The following is a 23531-nucleotide window of genomic DNA, read 5'->3' on the forward strand; positions in this document are numbered from 1 at the left end:
TTCTAGATTTCATAACATAAACCCACTCGCATTTTATGTGAAGTCACATCTTACAGTTCCATAACATAAACACACTCACATTTTATGTGAAATGAGTTTTTAAGACCCGCGCTTTGCGACGGAATCGTAAAATCAAACAAAAGTGTGGAACCATTAAATCGAACAAACTATATAAATAAAAATATTGAACTATGTACATGCATTATGGAGTGTGAAATCGAACAAATAACATATTCTTAGTTACAATTATAAAAGAAATTAGCACTGAAAATAGTGAGACAAATAAACTGTATCTTCAATAATTATTTTATATGACTATAGTATCTTATTCTTAGCTAATTAGTTGATAGCAATGTAATCATTTATCATTAAACTAGTCTAATAAGTTCCCGTGTAATACACGGGTGGCTAAACAACAAAAAAATTATACTTTAATACATAAATACTTTATTACATCCTGGTGATATTGAGCTATAAGAGAGTAACTGAGTGCTTCTCTTTGACATCCTAAAGTTATGTATATTGATCGTAAACATAATTTTTCACAATGTCTAAGTACCCGTGTGTTACACGGATGGTCTCATATGAAATTTCAGGGAAAGAGTAATCACTGTCTTTCCTACCAGTGTGTACAGGATAAAATGGTCCACCAGCCTATAAAAAAAGGATCAAATATTAGTAATCAAGATGCTATATAGTTATATCCTCTCAGATATAAGTAACTCTAACAGATGGTTTACCAATTGCAATTGCAATCCATTGCCCATCAGGCGAAAAGTAAACATGGTTTACCAGCTGTAAAAAGCAGAAAGATTCAAAAGGCCATGTAAACTTCAAAATAGATTTTAATGTGAATTGAACTATTGAAGTAAAAATTAAGTCTTTTAAAATTGTAAGTAAAAATTATAATTTTATATTGTAACTCACACATCTAGGTGTGCACTTATTCTAAGTTTCAGGTTCCTTAAGTATGATAAAATATTACAGACGAAAGGTAGGACTGATACATACAACACCGCTTGTGTAACATAACAATCTTAGAGATGGACCTACTATAGCATGATCATCAATCTAGCTTAAGCGGGCCCAAACTCAAGATAACCGTGTTCAATAATTGGGGTGCACATTGAGGCGTGATGCTATCTTCTGCCCCAGAGACTGGTAAGCCTGCAACAACACCACCCAAAATGTACCAACTCAGCATATATTTCTAAAGAAAGTTTTTAAGCCTGTTTTGGCTCGTACTAAAAAATCACATGTTTAGATTGGCCCGTTTATCCGTTACTCAACCCACCCATTTTACCAGCTGTAACTTCTTCCATTTGACGTAAACTTATTAAGAACACGATGCATTGAAGTTCTAAACTATACTAAAGGTATTTTTTTTGTAAATATAATGGGATGGATGAACGTTTTCTTTTGTGGGAATGAAAGTAAGACTTAAGATGGGAAGCGTGTACAAACCTGGGTCCAGTAGGAGATCCAAATACTGCGGAGTTCATGGGTTACCCGTGGGTCAGACAATATCTTACACATTCGGACAATGAATCTCTCTTGCCTATAGAAAGATCAGACATAGTTTAGCAAATTTATGGCATCTTGGAATATTTTAAAAAAACAAACCATATAAAACACGTACCTGGCTAGATCCCATGATCGGTATCTGTCTCCGGGCTGCTTGAAATCGTTATATTTTGGGATCACAGTCTGCATTCACAAAATTAAAATAAAAAAAATAAATAAATAAACACATTCATTTACTTGGTGCTTGTTACTATTGAGGTGGCCCTTTTGCCCAAACTCAAGTGGCCCATCACCCAACCCGTCCGTTCTCTCTCTACCTGTGTACCAAATATATATTTATTAAGATGAAAGTTGAGCTGTAAAATTAAAAGCTATATGACATAATTTAAAAGCAACTACAATAGCTACAGTACTCTTATGAGAAATACTAAAGTGTATGAATTAAATATATATTATAATCAGTGGCGAAGGTTAGTTGGTGTTCGGGGGTGCACCCGCCCACCCCAATGTTTCGGTTAGAAGTGTACAGGTTCCAATTTTTCGTCCGAAAATTTTAAAAATTATATAGGATCGTCTCCCCCCAATTATTTTTCCTAAATATTTATACAATATATAAATTAAAGTAAAGTTTGTTACCACTTTGTATATCCTAAATATTTATACAATATACAAATTAAAGTAAAATTTGTTATCACTTTGTATATAAGTGATGGGTAGTTTTGTAAATATATTTTAAGTCTTATTTGTTTAACCCTAGATTACACACCACACAATAAACTTAATCGCAAGTTTTTATGTGTAAGAACGGGTCCTTTGAATGAATGAAATTTTTTGACTTTATTTGCAACTATTATTATTTGACCTGACCCGAATCAATAGCTGACCCGACCCGAAACATAACGATAGGAAAAAAGTTGGATCCCATCACTTTACGCCCCATCGAAACTTTTGGTCAAGCTCCGCCACTGATTATAATTTCATGAATAGGGGGTATTAAGGAGCATCAACAATACTATCTTTCGGTTTGTAAATATAAAGAAATAAAGAATACATGAGGTAACTTATTTCTTAATTAAAAAAATAAACGAAGTAACTAACTCTACATGTAACCTTCTTAACCCGACCAAACCGACACTTTATTTAAATGACACGTTTGAAGTGAAAGAAAAAATTCCATTACTTATAAAAATGTTAAATTATAACATTGAACTGAAAAAATCGAATAAAAAAATCACAAATTGTTAAGAATTATTTATAAAAGAGAACACCATGTATTAGTTCATCTGAAACCCTTGTTTATATGCAAGCAATCACATCTTCATCCTATTATAATACAAAACAAACAAAAAACATAATTGTCATAATCACTGTAAAACTAAACCAAACAATTTTGAATAACATGAGTTTATTTTCGATCTATAGAAACATACATGGTTAGTTATTTACTCACCGACCATCGTTGACCTTAGACCTAGAATTGGCAGAACCACTATCTTGATCCTTATCAACAACCCGATTTTGTTACATAACCCCTTAATTAGTATTTTTATAAATTGAGGAATGACAATAACAATCACTAAAAGCACCAAGAAAAAAAAAAGAAGGGGTGCAATAGCTTTTGAAATCGTTGATAAGAAGGAAGCAGCAAGAACCTTGTAAAAAATTTACGATGAATGAGCGGTTTCTGGAAGCTAGTATGTTTGGGTGTTGGTGTAGTGTGGTAGCAGAGGAGTGTAAAGATGCACATTCAATCCGGTTTGAAAACTAAAACCGGCTAACCAACCCGAACAGAAACCGGTTTATAGTTGGTATATATAGAACCGGTTCAGAGCTGGTACAAACCGTAGGTTTTTAACTGGTTTGTATTCCTCTCATTTGAAACCACTTTAAAGTTGAACCGAACCAATAAAAAACCAATCAACACCATAAGAAAACTACTAATACATGATATTTAACACAAATTTAAATTGAAAGCGAAAAAGTAACCTTTAGAAGCACAACAATAGCCATTGGTGAAAGGGCTTTCTTGGAAAAAAAATCCACATTTTATTATCAAGAAAACAGATCTACTTCAACTTATCATCTTAATTTATCAAGAAAACAGATCTACTTCAACTTATCATCTTAATACATATATAATTTCACTATGAGAGCATATATATACCTCTAAGAATTTGAAGAACACATGTAACATCAGTGGGTAGCATGCTTTAAGTGGGTAGCCGTCGTCACCTTGAAACACATCATCTTTGACCTCTTTAAACTCAGCTCACAATCATCTCTACAACACATAAATATTTTATATGGTTAACAATACACGTATTCACAATTTCAAGCTATTGTAATGTCTAAACATACTAACCCTTTAACCAGTATGTTACCCAAATTTTTCACACAATCTTTGGTTAATTAACTCATTAAAACATATCCCTTTCAATCCTATTCAAAACAACACTGGAGGTCACCTAAATGGGACATTCAGCTACTTAAATTATAACCGTCAATATACAATATACGATTTAATAAACCCTTCCGAGACAATTAACTCCTTTTACATGATCAGTCGCAATGATATTTAAAAACAATTAGAAAAGAGGGGTTATGAACTCACCTCAAGTGTATACACACTTGGCTAGATTTCCACATGGTTGTTTCGACCGAAACCCCCAAGCCGTCATTCACTGGCGCTTTCAACTGACACCGGCAGCCCCTACAGCCCTGTCATGAAGATCCATATTAACTCGAAAGCCAAAGGTCACTATTATCCACATGTGGACAACTAATGAAACCAAAACTACAAATCCACAGTATACAATCTATCTAAAAAAGTGAAGAAAGCCTGAAACGACAACTAACATAAACTAAAAGCAAAGTAACATATGTCAACACGAAAATCATGCCAACACCAATCACAAACTTAAAGGAGAAAACCACCAGGTTTGTTATTAGACATCTATTCAAAGGCCATCTTTGGCAACTTTAACAAAAAAAGTAATTACGCAGCTAACGATGTTTAACACAATATCTCAAACAAATAAAGACGAAATCCATCACATGCAAACAATGATCACTCATTATGTCAATTTAAGGTCGCAAGCGTAGTCAACTGCAGCATATGCTCACCATGAATCTCATTCAAGGTCATCTTAGATTGGTATTATGGTAAAACAAACTTAACATGCATAACAAAGACGTCAACATTCAACACTACAGTAAACAAAGCTAATACGCATGATAAAGATGTGAACAACTCTCACATCGGACAGGATCAATGGGAATGGATTGAAGGAAAAGGGATAAGATTTTTTTTTCGGTTGGGGTATTGAAGAAGCAATTGGTTGAATTTTACCTAACATCCGCAGCTACAAGTAGCAGATTTTACGGTTTGTCTAACCTACAATGACGGCGCAACACGCGGGTTTTCCATTCTAGTTATCGCTAAAAACAACGTTTTCAAACAGTTCGTCTAACCTACAATGATCAAGTTAAGTGCTCAAACCATATAAAGATGGATTGATTTAGTTCACAGTAGTAATATATTTCAAAGTACTTACTGATCATAACCACATTCACAGTAGTAATATTTCAATGTACGCAAGTCTGAACTAAATTTCAAAGTACTTACCGATCATAACCACAGGTCAACCTTTGGGTTCATCAGAGTGATCTTTACCTTCTGAAAGTGTGGGGTGATTCTTAGATTCATCGGGGTGATTCTCAGATTCCGCAGCAGGTAGTGTTGGGAGGTTAGGAGGTATTATTTCGAGAATGAAACGAAAGGCCTGTTTAGCAAAGTGTCCAGCAAATGGTTTCGCAACTTTGAAAGCAGCAGAAAGGAGGCGGCGTTCAGCTGGGAAAGGTAGAATCTTTGAAGCAATGTCAATTATATCTACTGGCTTCTTCTTGTCCTCATTTAGGCTGTTTTTCAAATATATCTTCAGAAAATCTCGGTCAAAGAAAGCATCAACGCTTCCGTAGAGCTGATAAAAAAAATAGATACAAACACAATTAATTAATCAATCAAACATTGTCTAAGCAATTTTATATGTATTGTAAATTATAAATAAGTAAACCAAACAAACAATTTTTTCCTTAAGTTAGGTGCTAGCTCACAGAACCAAATGTCGTTTGTTAAACAATTCATGTTCATCCTGAGATGTTTAACACGTCTATTGAACCCGAAAAAGCCATTTTCTTAAAAACTAATAGGAACATGGATGCGACAACATGTTTAACACGGTTGATTATGAGGAGTTCAATAACACATATGGCATGGCATGTTAGCACAATTATTGACATGACTCACTAAACACGGTTAAGAAATAAAAGGACCGGTAAATAAAAGCTATCAAAAACCATGATCCCATTTTACTTCAATATATACAAAGCTACATTATTTTGATAAATAGGTCATAAACATGTTTTTACGTACGATGTATTAATCTACATATCTATGACAATAATTTAAAAAGGCATACCTTCGGTTTTTTTGAACGAATAGTAGCTTCCAGATCTTTATTTGGATCAGTGCTTTCCTTGCTTACATTAGACCCAGATCCATCAGGTTTTTCCACTCCGAAACCATGGGGTGTCACATCCACCAAAGTGACACCAGTGCCCTGTCCCTCCTAAACAAAAAAAATCAAGTGTAACTAACTATTAAAGGCAGTCAAACTAAACCAAAATTTTTTAACACAACAACCGTACCACAGCAACGACTGTTATCTGGAGTGAAGTTCCAGGTTTAACAGTTACGGTCACACTGGAAAAAAAATCAAGTGTCAAACTAACTATTAATGCCAGTCAAACTAAACCAAATACAGTGTTTCAGATTCAAACCTTTCTTTCATGCATGCTCTAAGTGAAAACGGACGCCAGTTCTTTCCAACCGGCTTGAAACTAAACCGATTGAAACGATTGAATTCCCTAAATAAGGCACACGGAGTGATTAATCAACTAATAATCGATAAAAACCTATTGAATAACATGAAAAAAGGCACATGGAGTGATTAATCAACTAATAATCGAAAACCCTAGATGCCCTCTGTTTTGCAATTAATAGTGAATAAACCCCCAAATCACTACTCAATTTGCAAAACCCTAGATACCCTCTGTTTTGCAATTAATAGTGAAATTACCTACCACTTAGCCCTCGATTTGAAAAGACGATCATATGATAAGAAATTAAATAGATTCAATAACTGAAGAACACAAAAAAATTGAAAGATCGCTAACCTGTTTGTTTTATGAATAAGAACGACAGAGATTAGGATCGTAGATGATGAAGGAACACGATTAGCGTGAAAGAAAAAGAGGAGAAAAGTATTGTCGTTCAATTCTCAATTTCCTGGCTTCTCAACAATGTCAATTTGATTAGGTTTTGAGATTTAAAGAGAAATCAATTTGCCTGGAGAATGATTTTCAAATTGAAGAAGAGCGTAACTGATTGAGAGAATTGATTAGGTTTCCAAATTGAAGAAGAGCGTAGGTAAGAAGAAGGAAAATGCCGCCCAAAAAAACTATTCTCTGGCCAAAGAGCATTGCCACATCAAAGGTCAAAAAGTCAACATTATTTTGCTTTAGTATAATAGATAGATTGATATGGTGCGAAATAAAAAGAGAGATGTTGAGTTAATTTTTGAACAAAATTTCTCTATTTCTTAAAAATGCTTTTATATCCATAAACCACTTTTTTAAAAAACCAGCCCACTGTAAATGTAGGGTCAATGAAACAGTTGGCCACCATTCTCCAAATCAAAGAAAATATAGACCAAAAAACATCACCACCATCCCCCACCGTGAGATCTCCTCAAACCATCACCACCGGTGACTACCATGGCATCTCCACCACAACCGGAGTTTCGATTGGTCTTGCTCTTTCTTCACCATCTTAATCTGCATTTTCTTGTTTTTCTTGATATTCACGATTTTATCTCAACTTCATCCAATTCCTGCAACCACCTCCTTTTATCCTACACTTACATAACCGGATCCATGCTCTCACCCGAGATCTTCATCTTCATATCATCATTGCCACACACCTCCTAATCCGGCATCCAATCCGACCTCCTGGGTTTCTGATGTCATTAACGAACCCCCATGTTCAAGCATCGAGGACGACGGTAAACATTTCAGGTCGGACCAAACACACTCATTCTCTCATCTGACCCTCTTACTACCAGTCTGCGACCATCTTCGAAAAACCCCAGAACCATCACTGCCTTAATAGATTTGCAAAGAGAAAGAGGAAGATGATACGAACCAAGTCATAATCACAATTGATCCAAAGAAAGGCACATATCAGAAGAGAGTATGGTAACCGAGAAAAATCATTAAGGTTCTGCCCATGGTGGTGGGAGGAGATAATCAGGAGTGAATAAGAAAGACAGTGAGAATGAGAGAAGCTTGAGAGTGAGAGGAAGACAGAGAGAAAGAGAGCGCGTGACCAATGAAAAGAGACAAAATTGAACAGTAAATTTGTGTGTATGAAAAAATTTGATAAATTATAGAGGGGGAAATACACTACTTACCATGAGAATGTCTTCTTGACATGAAGGACCGTTTGATGGATTAAATTGTTACAAAAAAGATAGTTATGGCTACAAAAGAATCTAACGAACATGAACACAACCTTGTTTGTGTTAATTTGTTAAGAAAATAATGTGTTCATGAACACTTACCGAACAAGATTTTTTGTTCATGTTCGTTTCTTAAGGAAATGAGCGTGTTCCTGTTCAATTGTGTTTGTTTGTTAATTTTAGATACCGGACAAAAGCGAACATAGACGAACGTTCGTGAACATAGACGAACGCAAAGGAAGGCAAACAAACACAAATAGGCGTTCATGAACATACAGGAACACAAACCACCCTTGTCTTGTACTGAGAAAATGACAAAGAACACGAGCGCAAAAAAAACCTTAAATCGGAGACTGAAATGAGAGCGGCATCACGTCTGCCTTGAATGGGAGTAGGAACGACAAATTTTAACTAGGATTTCCAACAAGTAAGGAGTAACATTAATACATAATACACTTTATTTAATAAATAACTAGTAAGTGTGCCTGCCGTGCGTTACGGCGGCGTCAAAACATACAGTAAGTCGAATTTATATCGTCGAATAAAAACGTATTATATTTAATCTGGCTTGTTTCCGAACAAAACTTACGTCAAAACGTAGATCAACTGAAAACGTACATAAAAATAGTCATGAAAACGTATTATCTTTGACTCTTGTCATTTAAAAAAATAATGTCGAAACATAAACCAACTTAAACTTATACCTACACGTATATAAAAATAAGCACATAAGAACATAAAAGTTTTTTTTAAATTAAAGAATGAAAGTACGGGAAATAAACTTTAAACTTTAAAATCTCAAGGCAGTTAAAATGACATTTTATAAAAATTAAAAAGGGTATAAATATAAATATTGAAAGTTGATAGAAAATTAAAAAGTGAAAATAGTAATCACACCTTTTAATATATATTAGTTTTATTAATAATGACATAACAATTTTACATTTTTAATACATATCTACATTTACATTTACATTTACATTTACATTCCATAAATTTAGAACAATTTTGTGCATAAAGTGTTATACTTCATGTTTTGGGGGTTTTCAAAAAATATTTTATTTTTTAACTTTAACTAAAAGTTTTTTATATTTTGCAATTTTAACCCATATAAATTGTTTTTTTCACTTTTAACTCAAAGTTTCGTTATTTTTAATTTAACCTCACAATATTTTACCTTCAACTTTGGTCCCTATACTTTTCATCTTTCGCAAATTTTCGTTTTATGTTTCGTTCTAAATTTTGCGAGTTAAGACGGCGCGATGTGCGTGTGTCGTTTAACGGTTTTTTGTTTCGTTCAAAATTATGCGAGTTAACACGACGCAACATGCATGTGTGGTTCAATGTTCTACATTTATTTTTTTTCATTTGACAAGTTCATCGCAACGCGCGGGTCCTGGATCGACTCATTATTGGTAGTCGTTGACGGTGGTGTGACATTAGTGCTATTTGACATGGTTTTACACCCCCGCCGCAACGCGGGAGTCGGGAGAGCTTAAATCTAGTTAGTTTTATTAATAATGACATAATAATTTTTACAATTTTAATTTAATATATATTAGTTTTGAGATTCATATTATAATATATTTACATTTTTAAATATATCAAATATTATTATAGTTATGATGATATGTATGTTATTTATTATAATTTAATATATTATATAGATTCTTAAAACATAAAACTATAAAGAAAAGTAAAAAAATGTATATATGAAAATCTCATTGGGTATACCTTATACATGTGGCCATGTGGGTATGTCTGGGTAATGAGCCAGGTACGAGACAAGATTTTACAACCGGGTATGAGTATAGAATTAGCCCACTTAGTAGAGACATTTACTTTTTGGAGAGGATGTCACAAGTTTAAACCTTGACGAAAGGGTGTTATAATTATTGGTGTAAAGTAACAATCAATACAAGTTTATTTGCAAAAAAACGAGAGTTCCTATACTCCGATTTATAAATATCGAGTAACGAATCGATCCCCTCTTTGCGTCTATAGTTCCCAGAATTACGATTTTGCGCAATTATTAGTTAGTGGAATATACAAAAAATATTTGTTATGTTAAAATCTAACACTGCATCAAGTTCACTAAAATGGTTTTACAAAATCAAAGAGGTTTATATAAAAGAAAATTTTCTATTATAATAAACCAAATACGGTCAAGACTTTTTATAAAATTAATTATAGTCTTGTAGTCACTAGAGAGACATTCATAGTGATAAAGTAAACAAGAGATAAAAAGAATAGTAGAAAGTTTGGAAGAAACTTATTTCTATTCGTATCATTATTCAATCTCAGTTATATACACACACTTTCTATGCGTATCAATAATTAATCTCATATATATACACACATTAACGCTACACGATATTGGGCGTCATACTCATGTCACTTCAGTAAAAAAAAAAAAAAATCAATAGTACCACCCTCCACCCTAGCCATACCGTGAGCGCCATTAGGGGACGCTATTAAATGTCAGCAACTGCAATAGTGAACAATAGCGAGATGTTGTGTGTGTGAGTTATTTAAACAAAGGGGACGCCACTGGTGAGAATAAGAAAGAAGGGGTTTCATCCCATACCATGCTAGCTATTAAGAAGAGCCTCTACTACCTTCAAACCATACCCTATAGCCTAATGCAATATCTAACCGACTATATCATAAACAAAAATATCGATAATGATAAAAAATTATGTATGTAATGTTGATCATTCATGACACTTACTTTTAACAAATGGAATTAATTTTAAATACTTATGATTCAACAATCAATCATAAATGAATATTAATTCTTTGCATGATGGTATTTATTTAGCTGTTACAGAATTAATCAGGCCAACCCTAATTTTGTCTCTTAATCCACTGTAAATCATAATGTACCTTTCAAATTCCTTCACCATGTTCTTCTCAAAGTTGAACTATTTCTCCTCACCATGTTACACTAAACAAAACAAACAAAAATGTCTTTCTTCGCAATCCGCTCGTAGTTTTTTACATCTCAATCGTTTAATCAGAAACAAGAGAGAGGTGATAATTCGGTGTTCTTCGCCCAAGAAGGTAAACTTTTTATACTTTCTTTTTCCTTATCTACCGGTTAACGAAATGAACGAACATGAACAGTTCTTGTTCGTGTTCATAATTAATATATCTTTAACCGAAAAACATAAACAATGTTTGTTCATGTTCGTTCTTAAGTATTTTAAACAAACAGTTCGCAACAATTTACTGAACAATGTTCGTTTATGTTCTTTAATGCGATGCTAAATTTGCAAATTAAAATTAATTGCTCCTAGAATTGGACTCATAGAAAACGGGCTAAACACAAATGGTTTTAAAAATATATATATAATTCATGTGGATAATGATTCATTATTTGAAATAATAAATAAATTCGAATGAATACTCAAAAGAAAGTAAACTAACATCAATGAACAGATATAAACGAACATAAGTGAACAAATTAAACGAATAAACAAGAACTACGTTGTCGTATTCGTTAATTAATTGAACAGATATAAACAAACTTAACATGAGTTAGAACCTACTACATGTACATTTACTTTACTTTTCCTTTTTAAAACATACGTTACATACCTTTTTGTATACATCTTTCTTGGTGTTATTGTTTTAGATTTTTTTGATATTAGTTTTATTTTTATTTTTATTTTAGGTTATCGTTTTGAATTTTATTGGGGAAAAAGGTTTATATAGTGAAGTATGCATAGGTTATTAGCTCTTTTTAGGATAATATTTTGCCTCGATGCATAGGTTTATTAGCTCTTTAATATTTTTGCCTGCATGACTTTTAAAAATAGGATTAAAATAAAGTCGGATATATAGAATCACTTGGTAGAGACACGTGTTTCTTAAAACGAAGGTTCAAACCTAGACAAAAAAGTAATTTAGATTATTGATACAAATTAGATAAGAGTAAGTTTTGCTGTTAAAAAAAATTAAAACCCCCCTTAAATCAAATCAGTTCAACATGTCAAAAGTCGACCAAAGTATGCTATTCAATTATTCATGGTTTTTTTTTTCTTTAAACAAAAGTGATACAATAGTTAATAGATTGTGTGTAGCATGGTTGTTAATAGCGAATAGTGGACGATAGCGACAAGCTACCTATACGCTGTGTAGCGACGGCGATGAAATAGCGGGCACTATTTAATGTTTAGTGATACATAGAAAGAAGATAATTTTAGAAATATTTTATATGTGTATTTTATCAAAATATGTAAAAAACGAAAAGTTAGCTATTTTATAGGCATATATAATTGTTTTTATATTAAAACAAAAAAAACCTAGAACCCTGCTATATTCACACTACGAAGGCGTCAAAATCAGATTGCGACCTGCAAACGCATCGTCATGCTAAACGTTATAGCGAGCGCTGTGCTCGCTACTAACAACATTAATAATAGGGTTACATAGGGGCTCTAATGCTCTATATATCGAGTATGATATTACACAACAAGACCTTGTAGAATGAGAATGTGATAGCTCTAGAGTGTGAAAATAAATAAACTAACCTCTCGCCTACCAATAGATACACAAAGAGAGATATGGTTTGGAGTCCGGGGGGGGGGGGTCTTACTGGAAGTAGTCTTTCTAACCCTTGGGATAGATATGTATTGTTTTCTCTACATCCCCTTCCCCCAAACCATGCCAATAACTCTGCTATGGGCGGGATTTACTGAGTACGGTTATTGATGTTGCTGCTCTTGTCAAGAATTAACGCTTATTACCATCAATAAGCAATACTAGTTAACTATTACTTTTTTTACATAACTTTCAAGTAGAGTTTCAATCTAGCATTTATAGATATTTTTCACTTTGCAACAATTTTTATTAGCTAGGGAAGTAGTGTCACACAACTAAATGTGTGTTACTTTTACTTCTTTATGATATTATCCACTTTTATTAGAATGAAGGTTCTGAAAAACAAATATCAAAACTTGAGAAAAAACACACATCACAACATGGGGAGTATGATGGGCCTGATCATCAGTTTGCTGCAATGCTTGAAATGGATGTCTTAGAAGACACCCCTGGAGTAAGATTTGATGACGTGGCAGGGTTGAGTGAAGCAAAAAGACTTCTAGAAGAAGCTGTGGTTCTACCTTTATTGATGCCTGAATATTTCCAGGTATGATACTTGGTTTCAGTGAAACTTTTTTTTTTTTTTTTTAACGGCCAACAGAATCAATCCCGAGCACTCTTGGGGCACCCACTGGACAAACGGAGTACTCCGAGAGTAACCCGAGTCCACCACGAATTCCGGAGAAAACCCGGTAACCCACCCGCCCGTAGGCACGGCAGTAGAATTACCGGTAAAACCCGTTTGGCTCAAGGATCCAACCGAGGTTTCCCTGGGTCTCCTATCATTGCCCACCAGTGCCTCACTCTGCACCAAGTAGGAGTCGAACCTGCATCTCTCAAGAGAAATGCAAGCCCTCCACCACTTGATCTAGAGATCATTGGCTGTTTCAGTGACCCTTTTGTGCCTTGAATGCGCCTCAAGAATAATTATTTATGAAAAGATAAAAGAGTAAAATGCACGGATAGTCCCTGTGGTTTGGTGAAATTTCACCTTTAGTCCTCAACTTTTCAGAATTACACTCTTAGTCCCTGTGGTTTGACAAGTTGTCACTCGGATAGTCCCAAAAGTGGATGAAGGTTACTCGGATAGTCCCTGTGGTTTGACAAGTTATTACTCGGATAGTCCCTATAGTTTGACAAGTTGTTACTCGGATAGTCCTTGTCATTTTACACCCACTTAACTAGAAAAACTAACCAACATCCGCTTTGGGGACTATCCGAGTAACAACTTGTCAAACCACAGGGACTAAGAGTGTAATTTTGAAAAGTTAGGGACTAAAGGTGAAATTTCACCAAACCACAGGGACTATCCGTGCATTTTACTCAAGATAAAAAAAAGAAAGTTAGGACACAAGTGTTACGGGTCAACCCAGCCCACTGACCCGACGTGTTGAATCATATGATAATTTCAGGGAATTAGAAAGCCATGGAAAGGTGTTCTTATGTTTGGTCCACCTGGCACTGGGAAAACGCTACTCGCTAAAGCTGTTGCCACGGAGTGTGGGACCACATTTTTTAATGTTTCTTCTGCCTCCTTGGCTTCAAAATGGCACGGAGAAAGTGAACGCATGGTTCGATGCTTGTTTGACTTGGCCCGCGCTTATGCTCCAAGCACAATATTCATTGATGAGATTGATTCTCTTTGCAGTTCTCGTGGGTGAGTTTTCTCTTTTCCTTTAAATTTGGTCAAAATATTTGTTTACTAGAGACGGAAATAGGAATGGCAATGGGCCGGGCTTGGGCCGGGTATTGGTAATCCCAGGCCCGTACCCGGTTGTAATTCTTTGTCCCATACCCGGCCCGTTACCCGTCGGGTATCGGGCATACCTTCGGGTATCGGGTATACCCGTTAATTTCTTAAAGATACCCGTTGGGACAAATTTGCAATTTTTTAATTTGATGTTTATATAATTTACTATTTTAATGACGATAACAAATGAAAATATGATTAACAACTTACATATCATATTCAGACCACATATACTAAACTAAATTAAAATGATTACTTAATTAAGTAATTGTATTAGGACCACCTAATTGCATAAAACATCCATATAATAAAGGATGATTGCTTCCATATCTAATATACATACTCAAAAATAAGTTATATGTTCAATAAACACTTGCCATATACATATCCACATATGACTATAGAGAAGGTAATAAGTGCATGTACTAAGTTTATATATATATATATGGAAATCTATAATATGATACTTTCGGGTATTATTCGGGTAAATAGGCCGGGTATCGGGCGGGTATCACTAAATCACATACCCGTACCCATACCCGGATTTTTTCTATTTTTAAGCCCATACCCGGCCTATGCCCATTGGGCTTCGGATATACCCGGCCCGTATGTTTCGGGTTTCGAGTATACCCGTCGGGCTTGGGTTTTTTTGCCTTCCCTAGATAGAATAATGGTTGTTACTTGTTAGCGCTTACACCCCCCCCCCCCCCCTCAAGTTGTGTATGTAATGTACAAGCGCTATATTTCAAATTTTCATGTATATAGAGCCACAGGGGAAAGTCAGGCTTCAAGAAGGGTTAAATCCGAACTTCTAGTTCAGATTGATGGTGCAAACAGCTCAAGAACTAATGAAGATGGTAGCCATAAACTAGTGATGGTGTTGGCAGCTACAAACTTTCCATGGGATATAGATCAAGGACTAAGGTCTATTCTTATATTATGCAACTTCTTGTCCTAAAATTATTTTCCACAAAAAAATAATAATAAATAAACAATTCAAGAAGTCTACTACAATTAGAACATGTGTACTGGTTAAACAAAATAATGCCCCCACCATGGGGCATTATTCGACACGTGACAGTCCAGTCAGTATGGGGCGTTATTGCAAAAGTGGCGTAGTGGGAATAATGCCTCATAATGCCTCTTCCAATCATTAAAAAAAAAAAGCAAACTACTATCATTGGCCAGTCAAACCTTATCCACTCCCATTGGCACTCCCATTGGCCCATGCAATTCCTTTTCAGCGTTATCATAAAAACGCCAAACTCAACTTTGTGAATTTTTTTTTATAAAAAAACGCCCCATGTAATGGTGATGGGGGCGTTTCCGGGCGTTTTTTTTTTTCAATTTTTTTTTTAAAATAACACCCCACTACGGGTGGTCTTAATATTGTAATTGCCTATGGCATTATAGCCTAGTGACATCTTAAGGGTATAAGGAGTGGTTAAACACTTTAAAGTGGCAAACCAAAAAACCGACCAATGAGAGCGCGCCATGTCAATTAGGCAAAAGTGTTTAAACTTTGGTGAAAAATGTTGGCAATGGTTTAAACACTTGGTGAAGTGGTAAACTATTTTTAAAAAAAAAGGAAAAAGGTGTGATTGGTTGAGATAGGAATGGACCCCACCCCACACCCCCCTCTCTCTCTCCCCTTCCTCCTTCCCCGCGTCGGTAATGCATCACCGATTACCCCCCCTTTTTCGGTAAAATGAAAGCGGTAACCACCTTGGCAGTGGTTTACCGATCGGTAAACATGGTTTGCCGTGGGTGATCTTTTCCCACACCGTATCCCCTAAGGGTGGGATAAAGCTTAGGGACCATTAGGTCCTGGGTCGATTCCCACAATGGGGGTTTTTCCCAGATTTATTAGGTTTTCTCCTGAATTGGTGTATATGCATTATAGCCTAGTGGAGATGGATATGATCGGGTGGTGACGTTTCTTTGTTTATTTTGGGGAATGCAGGCGGCGATTGGAAAAACGTATATATATTCCTCTGCCAAATTTTAAGAGTAGAATGGAGCTTATAAAGATTAATTTGAAGACTGTTAAGGTGAATTCATTTATTTGATCAAATATTTGTTCGGTTCATGTTTTTGAAGATATATTCTAGAGTAAATTACACTTTGGGTCCTCTATGTATTATACAAATTATTAAACGTGACCTTTAAAAATTTAATTACATATTATGTCCAAGGGGGAAGGTTCTATGTAGAACACTAAATATTGCGAGAACACGCAGAACAAAATGAATCATTCATTTTTTCAATCCTAAAAACCAAAAAATTTAAATGAAAATGTTATAAATGTAAGATTTATTGTTTCTCATACTAGAATTTAAAAGAAAATATGAAAAATCTTCAGTTTTTAAATAACCTACACACATGTAGGTTATGTGTAGGCTAAATTACCTACATGTATGTAGAATATGTGTAGGGAAAAATATATGATTTTTTTATGTATATATAATAAACATATGAATGTAAGAAACAAAAAAGTTAAGAAATATGAACGTTAAATCCAAAAATTTAGTGATTTAGAGTTGTTCTTTTTGTTCTCGCAATAATTAGTGTTCTGTAATAATCCTTATCCTTATGTCCAAAAACACCATGTTATGTAATATTTTATGTCCTTTTAACCTAACTGAGTTAATTATCTTAGTTAGGTTAAATCAAGGTAAGAACAATATTGTCCTTTCACATACCATAAAGGACACAAAGTGTAATATACTCAGTTAGTTATCATTAAGGACATAAAGTGTGATTTACTCTTGAAATCATTTTTATCTTTTAGTTAATATTAAAAGTAAACTAAAAGACAAAATGTTTTTAAGAGTAAGTTACATTTTGTGTCTTTAATGATAACTAACTAAGTATATTACATTTTGTGTCCTGTATGGTATGTGAAAAGACAATATTGTTCTTATCATGATTTAACCTAACTAAGATACTTAACTCAGTTAGGTTAAAAGGACATAAAATGTTACATAACATGGTGTTTTTGGACATAATATGTAATCAATTTTTTTAAAGGTCACGTTTCATAGTTTGTGTAATACATAAAGGACGCAAAGTGTAGTTTACTCTATATTCTACCTAAATTGTCATAGGCGGCAAAATGGAGGATTTGGTAATGGGTCAAAACGAATATTTTTGGTATGAACCGAAATGCCTAGGGTTCTTTCGTAAATGCTCATAGTTTAAGGAAGATGACGTAGATGGTAGTAAAGTGTAACAAGTCAAAACGAGTACTACTTAGTATGGGTCAAAATGTGTTGGGTTGGTTCACCCGAAACATTTATTTTGTGAGCAATTAACTTGCTAGATATAATTACAAAAAGATAATAACTCAACAATTATCTAAGTGTTTGAAAAAAGAGTAAAATGCAAAAATAATCCCTAAGTTTAGGTCACTTTTGCTACTTTAGTCCAAAAATAAATATTTTGTATCTGGGTCCCGGGTCCTTGAGGTTTTATTTTTGTTGCCATTTTCATTCAATTGACAAACTAGGTTATAATTTTATTTAAATGAGGAAAACGACAAAAAATGGGAGAATTTAACATAAAATTCTAACACAGTTTGTCAATTGGATGAAAATGACAATAAAAATGAAACCTTAGGGACCCCGATACAAAAGGTTTCATTTTTTACTAAAGTGGCATAAACTGAGGGACCATTTTAGCATTTTACTCTTGAAAAAATGATCTCTAAAGTGTTAGAGTTAAAAGCGCAATTTGAGCGACTATTTATCAGTTTGACCCTTTTCTCTTTTAGAAGTTCTATTTAAAGTTTGATGATGAGATATAACCCGAACCACGTAGGTTGTTTTATATAAAATGAACTAGATCATTCTCTTTGATAAAACTAGTATTGTAATGGTATATTAGTTATGTTTATGAGCTATAGAAATAATATAGTTGACAATGAGTGTTGGTAGAGTTAACCCGACCTCCCAACTTGTAAAAAATTTTACCCGTTTGACCTGCTACCCATCCCACTATTTTTCTCATCGAATTTTACAGTTTGAACAAATTTCTATCCATAGAGCTCGGTTTTTGCCAACAAGTTAAAAAAATATACTCACAAGAAAATATGTCTTCAATAATTGTCACTAGACATGTAGTAGCAATATGGACGGTTTATGTAGTATCAAATTTAGTGTCTAATATGATTAAAAAGGTTATATTACTTTGAGAATAAATTATTATTTTACGTATAAATTGATTTACAAGATTTTATGCATTGAAACTTTTATCTTGTTTGACCCCGTTTATACCTTTCCTTTAAGCTAATATTTTTTAATTAATTTTAATAATTTATGATAAAACATAACAATAGGTCTAGTTGTCTAGTTACGATCGTAACAAACAAGGTTTTATTCATGTTCATCTGTTTAACTTTATTTGAACAAATGAACAAACTAGAACACAAACGGAAATATTTTCTTGTTCAAATTTGTTCATATAGTTCATATTTAGTAACAAGCTAAACAAGCCAAAACAGACACATTTATAAATACATATAATCAAATAATATACACATGAACCTTATTGATCAAATGTTAATGAACAAATAAGACTTGTCTTCATGTTACTAAATTAACAAGAATGTTTACTAAATTAACAAGAATGTTGTTCGTGTTTGTTCATTTATAAAAGGAAAATTGGTTTTTAATAAACCAACCTTTGTCCCGTTGGTAAATAATAATCTTACCTACGTAATTGGTATACAATAATCCTACCTATCAACATATTGGTTCTTAATGAACTTCCGTTAATTATTTTTAACTGAAGTTAGTTTTTAAGTTTTATTTATTACACAAACAGTCTATGTAGTTGTAATTTACTAGTTTTAACTATTTTGTGAAACAAAAAAACGTTGACAACTTAAAACTAGTAATTGTTCTTGAGGTTTTTTTTTTGTTTTATAAAATAGTTAAAACTAGTAAATTACAACTACAGGGACTGTTTGTGTAATAAATAAAACTTAAAAGCTAACTTCAGTTAAAAAAATTAACGAAAGTTCATTGAGTACCAATATGTTGATAGGTAGGATTATTGTATACCAATCACGTAGGTAAAATTATTATTTACCAACGAGACAAAGGTTGGTTTATTAAAAACCAATTTTCCTTTATAAAATAGATGAGATGAAGGGTTCACTAATTACTTGGTTTGTTTACGGTTTAATTTCTAACTTGTGAGTCAATCAAGGGACTAGTGTTCAGTTTGTGAACAACATATCTGTAAAACAAATATACTTTGTCAGGTAGCTGCTGACATGGACTTCACTGTTATAGCACGCCGGACAGATGGATACAGTGGTGATGATTTGACAAACGTATGCCGTGATGCATCTTTCGAAGGCATGCGACGTAAATTAGCAGGAAAAACACGTGAGGAAATTAGAAACATGCCTAAAGATAATTTTGCAAAAGTGCCGGTCACCATGCGCGACTTTGAAGAAGCCATCAAAAGAGTCCAACCCAGTGTTTCTGCAGTTGATATTGAACGCCATGAAAATTGGTATTTAGAATTTGGATCTGCTTAGATCACTCATTGACTCGCATTCCGTCTCACTGATGTTGCACAATATACAACTAACTGATGCGGGAAAAACAGTAAAATATGGATGTTAGTTGTGTGTGCGTTTTTTAATTTTTAGAGAAAACTTTCGAACCACCAATACCAAGCTAACCAGTGGAACTAGTTACATTCTTTACTCAACTTACGCTAAACATTTGACATTCAAAGGTTTAAGGCAACAAACCATTATTGTGTTTCGTTAATTTGTGTTTGATTTGGAATCATGTTAGTGCTTTAATGACTATTGGGATTTATGACGGTGGTGTGACCGGTATAGCGATCGCAATGATATATTTCCGTTTTCTTTATGACGGTTTTGTCACTACATATTTAATTACCTTGATAAATTAATTTCTTTAAAATGTGATTCTTTTGGAAATTTTCAATTCCTTGAAATTCCAAACTTTTTTGATGAATTCCAAATTCTTCAAGAAAATAGTAGAAGTGAGTTAAAACTTACTTAGGGGCTGTTTGTTAGCCACTTAATGGTTTCATTCAGATGAAACCTCTGAACCAGTTAGAGGTATGCTTGTTTGGTTCGGTTAAAGGCCCACATCTAAATGGGTCTATTCAGATCTGATCCATTCAGATAATAAAAGTCGCTGAATGAAACTTTTTCACAAAATACCTTTTGCCCTACCTTTTCTCCCTCTCGCTCTGCACAGAAGACCCGCCTCCATCTCCATCTCCACTGGCCTCCTCCACCGGTCTCCTCCACCTCACCGACCTCCTCCACCCCGTCGCACGTCCATTGTGGGCTCTCCTCTGTCGCTGCGTCTCTCAGGTACCATCCCTCTCGCTCTTTTTTTTTGTCTCCTCCTGAACTCTTGTGATCTCGTCCAAAGTTTTATATATACATGTATGGTCCACTCGAGTGATTAGGGTTTCAACCATCTTTATGTATATATGTATGGTCCACAGCAACTAATAAATCCACCTGCAACCCATCTAGTAGTATGCTTTTTTGGTTTTGAATAAATGGGTTCGATTTAAGCCGTGGGTTTGATTTTTCTTGATCTTTAAGTTGTGGGTTTGATTTGTTGATTTGAATTTGGTCCTTCTTTTTATAGAAAATTTGATTCTTTTTGTCAAAATTTGAGTTGTTCTTGTTGTGTTGACCTGATTGTTGTGTGGATCTGTGTTGCCCAGTTGTGTTGCCATACTAGTATGTTATTTTTGAATGATTTTAGAAACTGTTTATGTGTGTGTTTTAAACAGTATGTGTGTGTTGCCATACTAGTATGTTATTTTTGAATGATTTGAGTTGTTCTTGTTGTGTTGACCTGATTGTTGTGTTGCCATGATTGTTGTTGACCTGACTCGTATTAAGTACCTTTTTTGTATGTGTGTGTTTTAAATCATTCATAGAAATGGAACAAAAAAAGGGTAGGATTAACTGGAACCTAGAGGGTGTTGAGAAAACGTTTCTTGAAACATGTCTTCAAGAAATCACACTTCGTGGACATGAAGGAAGCAGTCTTAAACAATACTCATGGAAGAATGTAGCTAAAAAGTTAAAAGTAGAACACAATTTCATAGCGGATCAAAAACAAATGAAGAACCGATATGACTATGCAAAATCAAAATTTGCAGCCTGGTTAAAACTTAAAAGCAAAACCGGCAATGTTTATGATCCTATAACAAACACATTTAACTTATCAGAAGAAGAATGGCAAACTGAGATCAAGGTATTTTTTTTTCAAAATAATAGTTATTATTATTTTTCACTAATCTTATAGTATTCTATAATATTTTTCACATAGTCAAACAAATTCGTAGAAGCTTTGTGAAGAGCACCACTATCTTACCCCAAGCTTTGTATTCAATTGTTTGAGGGGTCTACATCGAATGGTTTTGACAGTTGGGGGCCATCTTCTACACTTCCTCACCCTAATGAGGAAGTGTGCGAGTGGAATTTAAATGGTATTAAGGATGTCGAGTGCACTCAGGTGGAGCCCCCGACTCAAGGCGTTAGTGAAATTGTACACGTGTTTGATATATGTTGAGACGTTTTGTGATTGTTGCATCTATATGTTTGTTGTTATAACATGTAACCTATTTGAAAAAAATGAACTATTTAAACCTGAATGAGTTCGACGAAACAGGGCGTTTCGCCATAACCACTTTGACGAAACAGGGATCGATGAAACAGGGAGAGTTTCGTCATCTACACTCCGACGAAACGGAGTGTTTCGCCGGCCCAGAGATTCGCCGAGGCCCATTAAGCCTGGTACGCTTATATGCGTATAAAGGACGTGAAACGGGTTCATCCGTCACACTTTTTAGCACAATTGAAAACCCTAGAGTTCCCCTCTTCTGTGTGACGGCAGTTTGTGTTCTCCAAACCCTCCCTAGCGATCAATCCATTATTCCTCTATCTCGTTTAGCTACGCTTTCGTTTAATTGATTGCTGTAACACCTCGAAATTTTGTGTCCAATAATGTGTTAACACGTGTCATTTGTTTACACGTGGCATTGATAATAAATAAAGGACTAATTTTGACAAACCTTGAAAGTATATAAATTCGAGGGTTATAAATGTCAACAAGGGTAAATATACTATATAGTAACCCTAAATAATGCTTGTACCTTCAAACGAATAAATCATAAATCGTACGGAATCGAAACGCGGAAGAAAGTGAGAGATTACGAGCTACAGGGGTTAACTGTGTCAACATGTTTAATTATACCTCTGAGTGACCCTTTAACGTTCCCAAGGCTTCGTAACAGTATTATACGCTCACTAGAATATACTATATAAATTCCGCGAAGTTCCGTCTTAAAACGAGGAAGTTATACTCGAATTCGTATGAGAAGGGTTAAAAGCGTCAACAGTGAAAGTTAAGGCTTTCCAAATAATTAATAAACTAACCGGGGACTTTATAATGCGGGTAAATAACACGAGGCCCCTATCGGTAAATAACCGAGGGCCAAACCGCAAAGTTACCCCTTCAAACCCGAAAGGTCAGGTAAATCATTACGAAAGATTTCGTTATTAATTACCGGATTCTGATAATCATGACAAAAGATTTTAAAAATCTGAAAAACAAACCTCTCGCGTGTTACACCCTAACACGTAATTAGCGAAAGTCGCAGCGGAAGTTCATGCCATAAAAATTCTTTCATTATAAACCTTACGTCTTACTTGAAAGTTCACTTTTAAAATAACTCTTTTATATCGAATACAACAAACTGACTCTATTATAGAATAATTCATAGCTTATGTACAACAAATTTACATCCTTAGACAACCCCGTACAATCCCTTAAGTGACTCGGTCTTCGATCTTTATTCCTTGATGATCCTCCGTGACCCGCACAACCTGCATTCACCACATACATTCAAAAACATTAGCACACAATGTATAAACAAGATCATTCGCATACACTTCACATCTCGTTCTTTATCAAACTTCAAGCGTTTCATCTGCGTATCCATTTCCTGGCGAGGCTTCATGAATGTACCTGCATTACTTATCATTCTCAAGGTAC

The 23531-nt window shown here is 34.4% G+C and overlaps 3 protein-coding genes across 7 annotated transcripts; 2 read left to right on the plus strand and 1 right to left on the minus strand.

The window, feature by feature from the left end:
* Positions 1-310: 310 nt before the first annotated feature.
* Positions 311-7111, minus strand: LOC110934318 (catalase-1). 5 transcript variants are annotated; one of them, XR_004891953.1, is made up of 11 exons: positions 6760-7066; positions 6364-6450; positions 6232-6286; positions 6003-6152; positions 5198-5504; positions 4136-4242; positions 3689-3805; positions 1640-1707; positions 1465-1558; positions 741-1167; positions 311-654 (listed from the first exon to the last, which is right to left on the minus strand). XR_004891953.1 is itself a non-coding variant. In XM_035989686.1 (9 exons), the coding sequence occupies exons 2-6, from the start codon at positions 6372-6374 to the stop codon at positions 4235-4237; spliced, it is 531 nt and encodes a 176-aa protein (XP_035845579.1). In that variant the 5' UTR covers positions 6375-6450; positions 6760-7111; the 3' UTR covers positions 1461-1558; positions 1640-1707; positions 3689-3805; positions 4136-4234. The 5 variants fall into 5 exon arrangements, 4 of the variants coding, with proteins under 4 accessions (XP_035845582.1, XP_022033147.1, XP_035845583.1 ...); XM_035989686.1 differs by lacking the exons at positions 311-654; positions 741-1167 and having other exon boundaries at positions 1461-1558; positions 6760-7111; XM_035989689.1 differs by lacking the exons at positions 311-654; positions 6003-6152; positions 6232-6286; positions 6364-6450; positions 6760-7066 and having other exon boundaries at positions 993-1167; positions 5198-5488.
* Positions 7112-9843: 2732 nt separating this feature from the next.
* LOC110932800 (katanin p60 ATPase-containing subunit A1) lies at positions 9844-20077 on the plus strand. The gene is made up of 7 exons (XM_035989180.1): positions 9844-9879; positions 11123-11169; positions 13080-13254; positions 14120-14364; positions 15223-15381; positions 16421-16508; positions 19724-20077. Exons 1-7 carry the CDS (start codon positions 9844-9846, stop codon positions 20003-20005), a joined length of 1032 nt encoding a protein of 343 aa, XP_035845073.1. The 3' UTR covers positions 20006-20077.
* A 1333-nt stretch (positions 20078-21410) lies between these two features.
* Positions 21411-22046, plus strand: LOC110932799 (L10-interacting MYB domain-containing protein-like). Its single transcript, XM_022176055.1, has 2 exons — positions 21411-21728; positions 21876-22046. The coding sequence occupies exons 1-2, from the start codon at positions 21411-21413 to the stop codon at positions 22044-22046; spliced, it is 489 nt and encodes a 162-aa protein (XP_022031747.1).
* The last annotated feature ends 1485 nt before the right edge of the window (positions 22047-23531 follow it).

Source organism: Helianthus annuus, chromosome 4 (genome assembly GCF_002127325.2).
Source record: "Helianthus annuus cultivar XRQ/B chromosome 4, HanXRQr2.0-SUNRISE, whole genome shotgun sequence".
In the NCBI taxonomy this organism is placed as follows: Eukaryota; Viridiplantae; Streptophyta; class Magnoliopsida; order Asterales; family Asteraceae; genus Helianthus; species Helianthus annuus.

Coding starts and splice junctions, on each gene's coding strand:
- LOC110934318 (XM_035989686.1), bottom strand. Junction 6,153..6,231: donor AGATAACAGTCGTTGCTGTG/GTACGGTTGTTG, acceptor TTTTTTGTTTAG/GAGGGACAGGGCACTGGTGT. Junction 5,505..6,002: donor TTCGTTCAAAAAAACCGAAG/GTATGCCTTTTT, acceptor TTTTTTTATCAG/CTCTACGGAAGCGTTGATGC.
- LOC110932800 (XM_035989180.1), top strand. CDS start 9,844: ATGTGGCCATGTGGGTATGTCTGGGTAATGAGCCAG. Junction 15,382..16,420: donor GATATAGATCAAGGACTAAG/GTCTATTCTTAT, acceptor TGGGGAATGCAG/GCGGCGATTGGAAAAACGTA. Junction 16,509..19,723: donor TTAATTTGAAGACTGTTAAG/GTGAATTCATTT, acceptor ATACTTTGTCAG/GTAGCTGCTGACATGGACTT.
- LOC110932799 (XM_022176055.1), top strand. CDS start 21,411: ATGGAACAAAAAAAGGGTAGGATTAACTGGAACCTAGAGGGTGTTGAG. Junction 21,729..21,875: donor AATGGCAAACTGAGATCAAG/GTATTTTTTTTT, acceptor CAATTGTTTGAG/GGGTCTACATCGAATGGTTT.